The 13530-nt window shown below is 57.6% G+C and overlaps 1 protein-coding gene across 4 annotated transcripts in view; it reads right to left on the bottom strand.

Annotated features, from left to right (window-relative positions):
- The window catches only part of GSE1 (Gse1 coiled-coil protein), a 504494-nt gene extending 497792 nt beyond the window's left edge, over positions 1 to 6702 (bottom strand). For 2 of the 4 annotated variants that reach the window (XM_016930303.3, XM_016930305.4), the window contains exon 1: positions 4371 to 6686. In XM_016930303.3, coding sequence (XP_016785792.3) covers positions 4371 to 6653 — 2283 coding nt within the window. In that variant the 5' untranslated portion in view covers positions 6654 to 6686. Of the gene's footprint in view, positions 1 to 4370 lie in introns of all 4 variants that reach the window. The other 2 variants (XM_016930306.4, XM_016930304.4) reach the window with 2 other exon arrangements.
- Between the last annotated feature and the right edge of the window lie 6828 nt (positions 6703 to 13530).

Raw genomic sequence — 13530 nt, 5'->3', positions numbered from 1 at the left:
GGGCAACAGAGTCTCTAGAAAACAACAAAAAATTAGCTTGGCATGGTGGCGCACACCTATGGTCCCAGCTACTCAGAAGACTGGGGTGGGAGGTTTGCTTGAACTCAGGAGGGGGAGGCTGCAGTGAGTGGACATTGTACCATTGCACGCCAGCCTGGGCAACAGAGTGAGACCCTGTCTCAAAACAAAAGAAAAGAAGCAAACAAAAAGGCAAGACCAAGTAGAGGCTGGAGCACAGACTCAAGAGCTGGACTCAGGCCCGACGCTGGCCCTGGGGTTACTAGCTGAGTGACCTTGGACAAGTTGCTTAACCTCTCTGGACTTATTTCCTTATTTACGAAAAGGGAACAGTGGCACCTCCTGAAACCGGGCTGCGGCGAGGCTTCAGTATGTGTGAATACAGGTGAAGTGTGCACGCCTCCTGGAGGGTGGGAAGCACTCCATAATGGTTATCACCCGCATTATCACATCCCCAAATGCTGCCCCCAACATCCTGGCCAGCCTTGTTTCTAGCTCTGAAGGGAGGGACAGCCGTTCCCCATCCCAGCAGAAAGGCAGCAGGCAGAGGCTGCAACCTCAGAAACCCAGCGTCGCGCCAGCAGCACTTCACAGGGGCAGGGGGAAGGGGGCGTCAACGCATCCGCAACCCCACTGCGAGCCAGGCGCTCTCACCCAGGCCGGCTCACTCGGTTCCAAGGCCCAGACAGGGCAAGAGTCTTACCCAACATCACACAGCCGACTCCCAGCAGCATGAATATTGAAGCCTGGCTTGTCTTAAGGCAAGCCCGGGGTCCTTCCAGAGTTTCACAGAGCTTCCTTGGGAAGCTTGCAGGGAAGGGTCCGTCCTTGGGGCAGGGGTGCCCAGCCCAGAAGAGCAGGCTTCAGCCCTCCCCAGGCCACCCCAGACACAGCCCTGGCGAAGGAGGCACGAGTCAGGTGCCTGCAGAGCATGGTGCTCTCTGGGGACCCGGGGCCCAGCTGGAGGGAAAAGAGTAAATCCTATCCAAAGCAGAAGGTGCAGGGGACACCCTCCTCCTCTTCTTTCTTTCTTCTCTTTATTTTTCTCATGTTTCCTCTTGTGTTTTAAAGCTGATTCACTAACGCATGAACACATCATAGGGAACAACTGAGGAGTCACAGGAAGCAGCACAGATCATGGTTCTGGGACACGCCACGTCCCCAGCTGAGTGGCTTCCCCGCAGCTAACTTCCAGTGCCCTCCTCATCCCACCTAAATTCTCAAACCACCCCCCAAAAGACAGATGGGAAGATGCACGTGAGGATCAAGATCTTGGGGGCTGGCATGAGGAAATGGGCTTGGGGACAGCCCCTCCACCCTCTCTCCCTCCCCAGGGGGCTCACAGGCTTCTCCCCTGCCCGGAGCCCCAGCTCTCATTCCCAGCTCCTGCAAGTGCCACCTTCGCTGCCCATGCCCACCCTGGCACTGGGTCCTAAGTTTAATCTGCTCGGCTACTTCTCGGCACTTTGCTCTGCTGGAAGTGGCTCCTCCCCTCCACTCCTCATGTGTGTCCCCCTCCCCCATGACACTGGAGGCTCTGTGCTTGCCACCAGATCCCCAGCATCTGGAACCGCGCCTGGCTCAGAGTTGGCGCTCCATAAATATTTGTTGAATGAATGGGAAGGAGGGGGAGGGAGGACGGAAGACCAGAAGGCTGCCATTTCCGGCATTCTCCCGGCTGTCAATCGTGCTTCCCTGGGAGCTGAGAGCTGAGGCTTCTCCTTTCCCTCCGTCCAGGGGAGCCTGAGACCCATCAGAGCTGTCCTCTCTGTGGGCAGACCTGCCCCAGCGGCCTCACCACCCACCTGGATTGCTGCCACCTCTGGGCCCTGAGCAGGTCTCTTCTCAGTCCGTTCCACTTTCTTTCAAGAAATTGTTATTGCTCCCCTGAGCCTTCAACTTCAAATCCAACCTCCTATTCCTGATTTCAAGGCCTGGAGTTCACTCCAACCTTATTTCCTCTCATCCACAACAGGCACCTCCCGCCCACGGAGGCTGAACAGGTCACCCCTGCTTCTGGGCCTGTTTGCCTGCCTCATTCCAACAAATCCTACCTCTTTTCTGAGGCTTGACTCAAGCTCCACCTCCTCCAGGCAGCTGGTGGAAGAGGGCGTAGGGAGCAGAAGCAGGTTCAAAACCCACCTCAGATACCCACTGGCTGTGTGTCGTCTGACTTCTCTGAGTCTTGGTTGACTCATCTATAAAATGATATAAGAAGGCCTCAAGAGCCATGGTAAGGAGTGAATGCACTAACTTGTTCTAGGGAACAGAGCACACATCCATACCACATGAAACCTCACCAAACCCATGCTGACCCCTTCTGGGCAGACACCAGCCTGCGTTCCCGTCCACACCAGACTACTCTCCACTCCCCCTTCCCAGCTGCCTGGGAAACGGCGGCTTCTTGTTTCCTGGCGTTCTTATCAGCCAAGGCCGACGGGCAGCATCCCATCAACTCCTGACACGTAAGCAAATCCACATGAGAAAATACATCAGAATTTGGATACTTTGCACAAAACCCTGTGTTTGAGGATTTGCAGAGAGTTCTGACTGCCCCTTGAAACACCACTGCCAGGTATAAAACTGGCACCCAGCCTGCAAGCCAGCACCTCGCACACAGAACCAACCCACATCCAAGAAGAATTTGCTCCTATGCACCAGGGTGGAGGACACGAGGGTCCCACTATATGTCAAGCATCTGACCCTCTGGGGGAACTTACATTTCCCCCAATCCATTGAACTCTCACCATGTCCCTACAAAGCAGGTGGTATGTTTCCACTTCTCAACCAAGGAAACTGACATTCCACCAGGATAAGAAACTAACTCACAGGTACTTAGCAAGAGAAAGGGCAGAATTTCGAAATCTGCCTCAGATACCTACTGACTGACTGTTGTCTGACTTATCTGAGTCTTGGTTGACTCATCTATAAAATGAGATGAGAAGGCCTCGCAGCGTCATGGTAAGGAACAAATGAACTGGGGTCAGTCTTGCTCCAAAACTTGTTCTCTTCTCCCAGTTTCAGCCCTTTTGGGAACTGCAGCTCTTCTGATTCCCACAGGCTGCACTGCTATATGCCGAAGAGGAGAGCTTCAGCATCTGTGACGGGAGACGATGTGCTCATCCAATTAAAACGAGAGACCATCCCACCAAAGCCACAAAGACAGCTTGAAAGTCCAAAGCTGTCATCAGTAGAAAAGGAAATCTGAGTAGAGCATGAAGACGGGGGCCGCGTATCGGGGGAGAGGTGGGCAAATCATGGCAGAGCACACTTCCCGGGTGCAGCCACTATAAGTGAACATGTCCCCCAGAGAGTCCACCTCCGTGCCCCACACGTGCAGGTGGGAGGCAGGATCAGGAAGCTTTCAAAGGGTGGAATGACCCTTTCTGAACAGGACAGCGCCACCTTTCCCATCCACACGTCCCTCTGCCCACACATGGCCAGCAGCTGCCACTACAGGCGTTTGATTAAAACAAGTCGCACTGACTGTCTTTGGCAGAAATGAGCATCCATGCCCCGGTGGCCGGGTTGGTGACTGCCACTCACGGACGCCTACATCTACCTCCCCAGACCCACCGGGGGCAGTTCCTGCTTGGTCCCTTGCAAAGCCGGATCCCAAATTAACTGAGCCCCGTCTGGCTCCTCGCGGGCGGGCAGCAGGAAGGCAGGCGCCTTATAAACAGGGAGAGTGCCAGGCCTCCCGTCTGCCTCCTGCACAGCTGACTTGCAGAGAAGAAAGACTCTCTTCCCGCTGGGGGAAAAGTCTGTTTAGGCCACTGTCCCTCAAATTCCACACCCCCATGTCTGGAACCCTGTTTCCCTCCGCCGTAAAGCAAGCACGGTCTCAAAAGAACAGTGTGAACTTAGGTGGAAAACTCTGGAAAAGCCAAGCCACACGGGAGCTAGAACGGAGAGGAACTTCCACCTCTGATGTGTTTCAAACCGGGTGAGCACGGAGACCTCTCTGTGACCCGCACGGCTGGACTAATTACCAATGTTATCAGGCGGATGACAGACATGCCCCGAACTTCCTCTGTTTGATAGATTCCACTGCAAACACACCCAAGTTCAGGCCCGTGCCTGCTGTTCTCAGCAGTGCCCTATTCTTCCCTAAGACCACTCCTGATCCCCACTCCTCTGACCCCTGCCCCATGCCTCCAAGGTCAGCCAGGCCAACGTACCCACCAAGCACCAGCCCAGTGACTCAGGGAGGGTACCTCCCCCGGAACACCCCGCACAGAACCAGTGAAAACTCCTCCTTCAGAGTTTTTCTGAGGAACAGAAAACATCTCTCCCTTCCCTGAATGGATTTTGGAGGAAGCGTCTAAGATGAGATGAAAATTGCTGCTTACCTTCGTCGCTGCTGCCACTGGGGAGCTCCAGCTCATGGGTCCTTGGCGGGTGAGCCCTTGGCCCGCACACACCAGGGTCCCACACTCCACGCAAGCACCGATGATCAGCTGCTGTCCGTCATCCACCAACAGGCTGTGGCTTGCTCGCAGGGTGTATAGGAACAGGGGCAGCCGGGCCACCCGCACGGACTTCAGCCCCAGACACCGTTTTTTCTCCTGCTGACAAAAGAAGCACACGAACGTCTCCACCTGGTACTGCCGGGACCAGGCGCTGACAGCGTGGTGGGAGCTGCGGGCCTCATGCTGCAGCCACTGGGCCAGCAGGTCATGGTAGCAGAGCACACAGGTAGCCACCAGGCCGGTGGAGTCCACAGGCCTGGCACGAGGGGCAGGCGGGTACACGGTGAGGAAGGGGAAGAAGGGCTCCTTCTCGCCCAAGCGGCTGGCGGGGTTCACATTGAGCTGGAACTCCTTCCCGGGGCCCAGCTCAGCCCCACAGATGTAGCAGATGGACACGGGGCCGCCCTGGGCCGACGCCGGCAGCTCGGAGAGGGCAGGGTCGGAGGCGGAGAAGGCCTGCTGGTACCTGCCCAGGAATCCCTGCACGGAGGTGATGAGCTCCTCGTTCTGGCAGGCCCGGTACAGGGCCCAGACATCCTCCAGGACGCTGAAGCACTTGGGGCAGCTGCGGACTTCACAGCGCTTGTTGGGGCCCTGGGCGTTGGGCGGGCAGGGCAGGAGGCTGAGGAAGGGGAAATGCATGGCGCTCCTGGCGTTGCCGTTGAGGATCCTGGAGGGGACCGCCCGGGCATCCGGGGTACAGTCCTCCCCACAGAGGTAGCAGGCCTCTCGCAGGGCCCCGGAGGGCAGACCCTCTTCCCTCGGGAGCCTCCTGCCCTTGGAGGCCGTGCCGGGGGAGTGGCTGTCCAGGGGCACCACATAGAGTCGCTGCAGGACCGGCACGTTGGCCAGCTCGAAGCTCTGCCACTGCTGCGTGAGGGAGGAGAAGCAGCTGGCGCACACCAGGGTACTGCCGCCCTCGCTGATGGGCTGTGCCCCTGGGGGCGGGCTGTGCAGCCACAGGAAGGGGAAGAACGGGGCCTGAGCCAGCTTCTCCTGCTTCTGCACGTGGACCTGGTGGTGCGAGGCCGGGGACAGCGGGGCCCCGCAGATGTAGCAGCAAAGGCCTTCTGCTGGTGCCGCCCGGCTGTCCGGGAGAGCCCGGGGGACACGGCCCCTGTTCTTCTCTTTGGGGTTGCAGACGCCTGGGAAAGGCTGTTCCTTGTGGTCCTCTTCCCCACTGGTGATGTTGATGTCACTGTCCTCGGAGGTGCAGAAGCCCCGGAGGGTCTCCCCCAGCGGCCTGCTCTCCAGGGTCTTAGTGGCTCTGCCAGAGGGAGGGCCTTTCATGCCGTCTGCAGGGGCCTCCTGGACAAGAGGGCCTTGCCAAGGATCCTGAATGCCCCTCAGGACGCTGGCCCGGGCCTCGGGAACCCAGTGCCTCCCAACCCCCTTCCGCCGGCGCCTAACCCCGGCCTTGGGCTCCCCATCCGCGTGGGCCTTCGCGGGCAGCCCCTCCTCCTCCGCGCGCCCCTGCGCCGAGGCCTCTGCGCCCTGTCCCGGAGCGGGTCCCAGAGCCGGCCTCCACTCCTGGCCGCGCCCCCCGCGAGGCCCTGGCCCTGGGGCCCCGTCCTGGTGGGGGCTGGCGGCGTCCCGCGCGGGCGGGTCGGGCTCGGAAAGGGGATCGGTGTCCGACAGCTCCGACAGGTCGGAGTCTCGCGTCTCCTCCGCGGCCCCGCGCAGCCGGGGGCCGCCACCGTCGTCCTCGTCGTCGTCGCCGGTGGCGCTGCCCAGCGCGTAGGCGACGTTCCACTCGCGGGGGGCCCCGGCGCCGCCACGGCGGCCGCCTGCGCCCGCGTCGCACTGGTGGGGCCGCTTGAGCCAGTACATGCGCTTGTCCACCGGCGTGCGGGCGCGCTCGAAGGCGGCCCACTGCTCGCCCAGGAAGCAGCGGCACACGGCGCACACCAACACGCAGCCGTCGGCCGGGGACAGCTCGCGCGCGCCGGGAGCCGGCTCCTGCTGCTGCAGGAACGGGAAGAAGGGCTGCGCCGGGGTCCCCGCGCCCGCCGCCGGCTGCTTCACCTGCAGCTTCAGCTCCTTGCCGCGCCCGATGCCGCCGCCGCAGATGAAGCAGGAGAGCGGCGCGCCGCCCGCCGCCCGCTCGCCCACGGCTGCCATGAGCCGCTGCTTGCGGGAGACCGGGGCCGGCCGCCCGCTCATGGCCGCGCCGCGCCGCCCGCCCGGGCCCCCGCGCGCCCCGGGCCGCCCTCAGCTCCCGCCCGCGCCGCCGCCGCCGCGCCCAACTTGGAGCATGTGTGCGCGCCGCAAAGTTTGGCGGCGGGCGGCCGGCGCGGGCGCGGGCGCACGGCCCCTCGCAGCGGCGCCCCCCCGGGCCTGCCGAGCCCCCCCCGGCGGCGGCGCGGGCCGAGGCGGCGCCGCGGCGAGCGCGCCCGGAACGCAGCGGCGGCGGCGGCTGCGGCGGCGGCGGCGGCGGCGGCGGGGCCCGGGCGGCTGGAGCGGCAGCCGCATGTGCGAGCTCCGGCGCCTGCCAAGGCGTGGGGTCATTTAATTGGGGAGGAGGGGGCGGGGCGGCGGCGGGCGGGAGGGGCGGGGAGGGGCGGAGGGCGGGCGCGCGGCGGGCGGGGGAATCCCTCCCCGCGCGCTCCCTCCCCCCGCCCTCCTCCTCCAAGCCTGCCTCCCTCCCGCCCGCCGCCGCCTCCCCCCGCGTCCCAAACTGCGCACAATAGCGGCCGGCTCCTCTATCTATTTTGTGTCCAGCCGGAGCCGCGCGCGATGATTCATTGCCCCAATTAGGGGCTCTCTGCAGCGCGCCCGGCTCTAGCCGTCTGAAGGGTCTCCTGGGGGACCCGCCGAAACCCATCAGCGGCTGGAGCTAGTCTTTAAGTAAAGGTCAATCAGGACGCGGGAGGAGCCAGGTAAGGACGCTGCGGGCGCCCCTGGAGGCGGAGGAACCCCCCACCCCAGGGCTGCAGTAAGGGCAGCCCCAGCCTAGATGCAGGCACCCTGCCGGGTTCGTTCAGGGTAATCAAACCTCAATTGATTACTATCAAACCTCTTAATATTGAGGGTCCGACCCTCTCAAAAGGGGGGACCAAGCGAGAAGGCCATTTACAGTCCCGAACAGGCCTGAGTTGGGGATACCATTCAGGGCCCCGCGTTCTAATTTTGGAGAGAGAAAAGAGGAGCCGTCCCCGTCTCCTAGAACCCGTTAGTGAATGCATCATCCTGCGGACAGTCTGAGGCCTGCTCTGCCCCTTCCCACCATCGACAGGGGTCACTGGGTCACCAGCAGAGGTAGAAAGGGTCCTGTGTGTCCCAAGGTCAGTGAATCAACCTCTCTGGGTCCTGATTTCATTGCCTTCAACAGGAGCTGCAGCAGGGGATTAACTGTTTCCGTGTCTTTATTGTTCATGTGTAGAGATCCATTGTATTTATTTAACAAGCAGAGGGACTTGCGTTGCGAGGCGCTTAGGGTTAACTGTGGTGATCAGCCCCATTTCACATACAGGAAAGAAGTGGCATTGAGTGTTAAGTTTTCATCCAAAGGGGCTAAGCAGAATTCAGACCCAGGACGTCGGGCTCCAGGCCCTACTCTTGACCACCAGGGCGAGTAGCCGTGCGAGGCAAACGTCTGGTCCACGTCGCCAGTCTGCTGATGGGGACGGGACCGTCCATGGCAGGACAAGGCCAGGATCCCTGGGTCCTCCCGGATGATCTGGCTCAGGCCCTGGTCCAGTCTAGGCATCTCCAGACCTCTCATTCCCCATCTGTGAAATGGCACCCCTTCCAGCTTCAAAATTCTACGAGTGTCTGACTTCTGGGCAGTTTAGAGCTTCCTCATTTGCAAGCAGCAGCCCAGAATCAGCCTGGGGACAAAGGTGCCCGGTGGTCCTCTCCAGCCTCTGGGACACTGAAATGTAAATAAAACTGGGCTTCCTCTTGGCAAGGAAGAGGGCCATGCATTGTAAACAAACGCAAGAAGAAGGCCTCCAGAATCCCTGGGGGATATTCCAGGGCTCAACCCTTAGTCCAAGGGTTAACAGGAAATCATCATTGGTTGGGACTTTGGGCCTTCACCCTGGCCCAGAGGAATGCTGTGTCAGCAAAACTGTCCCGAAGGAATGTTGGGAGCGGGGCAGGGGGCTTCTTGGCTCCTGGCATTTTTAATACCTGGAGAGAGGAGGAGGGCTGATTAGGAAAAGTTTAAAGGGCAATGTCTGTTGAATTGCATCCTTGCACAGTTAAAGAGGGACTATTAGGTCCCACACAGACCGAGAGGTTGCTAGTAAGACACTGCCCGGCTGGGGACATGCAGGTCAGCGGGTGAGTTAAACATGGGTTCCTTAGGGCTCAGCACGTGCTGTCCCTTCTGCTTCAAATGCATTTTGGGCTCATCTGTATGGCCATGGCCGCAGCATCATCCTCAGAGGCCTCCCTTTCCTCTCTAGAGCAGGTGCTGCTCCGCGCTTCTCCTCATCCCAGCTCCCCAGCGCAGGAGTTTGCCATTGATTTTATTGATTTTTCCGTCCACTGCTCCTGTCTGCCCCGCCCCGGAATCCTGGGTGCTCCCTCTCAAGGGCAGGAGCCAGGTCTGTCTTGCTCACTGGAGATCTGGGGCCTGGCTCAGTGCCTTGGTCCCACACACCTGGGTCTCCATCCTGTTCTGTCCCTTGCCAGCTGTGTGAGCCTTGGGTGGACTTCTTAGCACACCGCCCCTCGGTTTTCTGCTCTGTACAATGGGGGTTGTTAAATAAATAGGGATTTGGGCGCAGGCGTGGGCTCTGGCATGCTATAGGTGACTGTGTACGTGTGTTGCCTCTTCCTCTTTCCAGTGGATGAAGAGGTTCTCCTGCCGCCTGTCCGCACTGCAGGGCACACTGCAGGGCGGCAGGGAGGGCCACTGTGCTGAGTTCACACAGAGTCTGAGGGAGAAGGATCACGGGGCCAACCAGACCAAAAGAGAGACGTAGGGTTTTCTTGGCTGAGCCGGAATCCTCCAGGAGGTATTGCACCATACATATGCAGGTGTGAGTGTGCGCGTATCTGAATGTGCATGATTCTGCATTTGTTAGATTATATGTGTGTGTGTACATGTGCATAGTTATATATGTATGTGCACCCTGTGTGTGAGCATGTGTGTATGAGTTCACCTGTGTGTTTCTGTGTGTGTGCCTGTGTGTGCATGTCAAGCGGGCCAGGAGTGGGAGGCATCCAGCTGGATGTTTTTCTTCTCTTCAATGACCCAATGACTCAGGAAAGTCCCCTGGAACACGTCTTGGGAGCCAGGAAGCAGGGTGAACACAAATCAGAGGAGGAGGCCGGTGATGATGGCTGCTCCTCTGGGGGGATGACATGGGGGCAGGGCCACTGCCACAGCTTGACACAGCAGACTGACATCACACAACCATTTACTAGCTGTGTGGCTTTTGGCTTGCTCGTTTAGGTCTCTGAGCCTGAGTTTCCCCATCTGTAAAGCAGAGCCAACTTGACAGTGTGCAAAGAGGGTGAACTGAGCCAATGCTGGTACAGTACATTGCACTGGGATGCAGAAAAATAGTGATATAAGCACACACAGCATGTGTAGACATTAAACACACAGCACACCCATTCAGTGTGAAGCACACACCAGGACCTATGCTTTGCAGGTGCCAACTCATCAAATCTTTCCCCAAAGCCCACGAGGTAGGTGGTGCTGTACCCGCAAGTTTAGGGGTGAGGAGATTGGGGCATAGGGGAGGGAAGTCACAGGCCCAGGGTCTCACAGCGTGGTGGAGTTGGGACTGGCACCCCGGCCGCATGCCTCTGAAACCCTCTGCTTTGCTGGCTAGTGAGATTCACTTTCTCTTCAATCCTGCAATGCTAGGACAGGAACAGCCTAGAATCTGGTCCCCCCTCTCCTCACATGTGTCCCCAGTTTCATGCCAAAGGAAACAGGCCCTCAAACGTGCCTGTCTGGGTACAAAACGGGCCAAGTTTGTGCCAGGAGATGAGAAGAAATGTCAGGGTGCATTGGCATGAACTTCATGCACCAAAGTAGACTTGAAGTCCCTGTTTCTAATGGAAATGGGCAAAAGGCTCCAACAGGACTAAGCCATCCAAACATCCCTGCCAAGTGCTGCTGGGGCCACAGCCTGACCATCCCCAGCAGAGCCATCTCCTGGCTTCCCTCTAAGTCCTACACCTCACCCTGCAGCTGGAGAGAGGGTGCCAGGCTCCCTCCAGACCACACACTGCACAGCCCGGCTCTTCATCTTTCAATTGTAGAACTTTAAAAGAATTGACAGATGCTCACAGACAGACCTTGCATTGGGAGCAGGTAAAAAATGCCCACCTGGATTCTGCAGGAGAAAAGGAGGCCGTCAGCGTGGAACACCTGGGCACATCTCAGATTTGCAGCTACCTGTAGGTTCGTCTTAGCGCAGAAACCGCAGGAATCTGCCCTCATCCTGCCCAGGAGAACTCATTTCCAGCCTCCAAATGCTTAACCACACGTTGTTTTGTATCTCTGTCTCTTTGCCTGCCTCTCCCACTGGGGCAGAGCCTGAGCTGGCTTGCCTTGCCCTGCCCCACAGTTTCACAAGGATGTGGACATGGTTGGGGACCAATCAGTGCTTGAACCAGGGACGCTGCTAGACTCTATCCAAAACCTCACTCATTATGCCTTCCAAGTTCCAGAATCATCCAGCTGCCTGGCCAGCTTCTACTGCGCCATCTTTTATTCCTCTTGAGTGCCAGCAATCAAGATTAAGCTCTTTCATGTGCCCCTGGCTTTTCCCAACCCTGCAACCCGACTTCCCTCCTCACTGGGCCTTTTGCCCTTTTCCTCCTTCCTCTAAACTATGCCTTCGCCTTTGGCATCCCGCCCAGGACCCATTTACCTTCTTAGGCTGGTCCATCCTCCTCTTTTCAGAGACAACGTGTGCTGTGTTTGGCCTCTGGCTCACTGGGGACCAGAAAAACAAAATTTATCATCTGACTGCCCTATTTTTTTCTTTTTTCTTTCTTTTTTTCTTTTTCTTTTTTTTTTAAATTCTTTTTTATTCTTTTTGCCTAAGAATGAAGCAAGCCCTTCTCTGCTATCCTCAGAAAGAGCTTCAGACATGGCAGGCCACTGGCAAAAATGTATCCTCCTTCTCAGAGGGAAAGAATGTAACTGTTAACAACGAAAAATCCCTGGGATTTGTGGAGGCCTTGGGCTTATGAACCGGTTCACCTCCGTGCACTCGTGTGACACAGCAGTACATGGAGGCATCACATCCATTTTAAAGATAGAGAAACTGAGGCTCCAAGAAGCAGGGATTTCCCCAGGGGCACCATTCTTGGAATCAGGATAAGTTGCCAGCTTTGGGGCTGATGAAATTTTGTTGCATTTTCTATGCATTTATTGTGCTAATTTGTTAAATATAAACATTAAACACATACAGCATGTTTTGTAGCCGTGTCTTAGTATCTTGTTGCCTTTTCATTTTTTATTTTATTTTTATTTATTTATTTATTTTTGAGTCGGAGCCTCACTGTCACCCAGGCTGGAGTGTAGTGGTGCAATCCCAGCTCATCACAATCTCCGCCTCCCAGATTCAAGCAATTCTCCTGCCTCAGCCTCCCAAGTAGCTGGGACTACAAGGACACGCCACCACACCCAGCTAATTTGTGTATTTTTAGTAGAGACAGAGTTTCACCATGTTGGCCAGGCTGGTCTTGAACTCCTGACCTCAAGTGATCCACCCGCCTTGGCCTCCCAAAGTGCTGGAATTACAGACATGAGCCACTGCGCCCAGCCTTGTTGCCTTTTTAAATACAGGAGTTTCTGAGCATGGAAGTGGGTGGGCCATTTTCTATCCCGGGGCCTGAGACAACCTAGGCAGAAACATTCTGTAAACTGCAAAGTGCCTTTTTAAACAGTGACGGTTTGCACTACACAATTAAGTGTCAGAGCACGGGCTACAGATTCACAGAGCAGAATCAGGTGCTCTAAAACCTCGCCTTGCTCCCCTAAGCCTGAAAAAGAATCCAGCAGAGAATAGCCCAGTCTCCCCCTCCAGAAGACATCATCCCCCACCCCAGCCCTCACCATCTTGAAATCCAAGGATATTGCCATGAACTTCAGGGCCTCATAAACCCTTTTGATAAATGACTGCTGGAGCTGACCTGCCACTGGGGATGATGGGACAAACACTCACATAAATCTGGAGTGGACTCAAAGACTCCCTTGCCGCCGGCATCTCAACAGGCCCCTGATTTGCAGCATGAAATTCACAGCAGCCATTTATGTGGTTTGTCCCCAAGCTTCCCAGCCATGGAGGTTTCTTGGTGGGGCACAGTGGGCGGGGTGGGGGCACAAGCAAAGAGAGACAGAAGCCAGAGCAACCGAGAAGTGCCATGAGGGCACCTGGCATGCAGTCGGTGCTCAATACTAACCAGCGTGCAATCGAGAAGTGCCATGAGGGCACCCGGCATGCAGTCGGCGCCCAATACTAACCAGCGTGCAACCGAGAAGTGCTGTGAGGGCACCCGGCATGCAGTCGGTGCTCAATACTAACCAGCGTGCAACCGAGAAGTGCCACGAAGGCAGCCGGCATACAGTCGGTGCTCAGTACTAATCAGCGTACCTCCTGCAATGACAATAGCTGATGTTTAACTAGAAGCCAGGCACCATGTTCACAGCTGATAGTCATATTATTATCCCATCTGGCTCTCTCAACAGCCTAAAAAGTAGGCACGATTACACTCTTTTACAGACAAGGACACTGAGGCTTGGAACAGCAAATCCATGTCCCCAGTGTCAGAGCTGGGAAGTGTTAAAGCTGGACTGAGACCGGTCTGGCCCGAGTGCCTCGCTCTCATCCGCCCTGCTGTGTGCTCAGCTCCTGGCCTGTTGGGCCGCCTTCCCAGATCCTTCCTGCTAGAGGCGTCCTTGTCCCTCAAGGGGTCCTGCCAGGGAGGCTGATGGTCAGGCCTCGCTGCAGGCCTTCGAGTCCTGCCTATGGCTTCATCAGCGGCCGCCAACTTCAGGACAGGTTTCCCCAGCTCTCTGGCACTGGAATACTCAGTGGGCCGTGGCAGGTCCCCCGAGCTG

The sequence above is a fragment of the Pan troglodytes genome, chromosome 18 (genome assembly GCF_028858775.2).
Source record: "Pan troglodytes isolate AG18354 chromosome 18, NHGRI_mPanTro3-v2.0_pri, whole genome shotgun sequence".
Classification (NCBI taxonomy): Eukaryota; Metazoa; Chordata; class Mammalia; order Primates; family Hominidae; genus Pan; species Pan troglodytes.
Note: the sequence above shows the minus strand (reverse complement) of the source record. Positions and strands in the feature narration are given on the sequence as shown.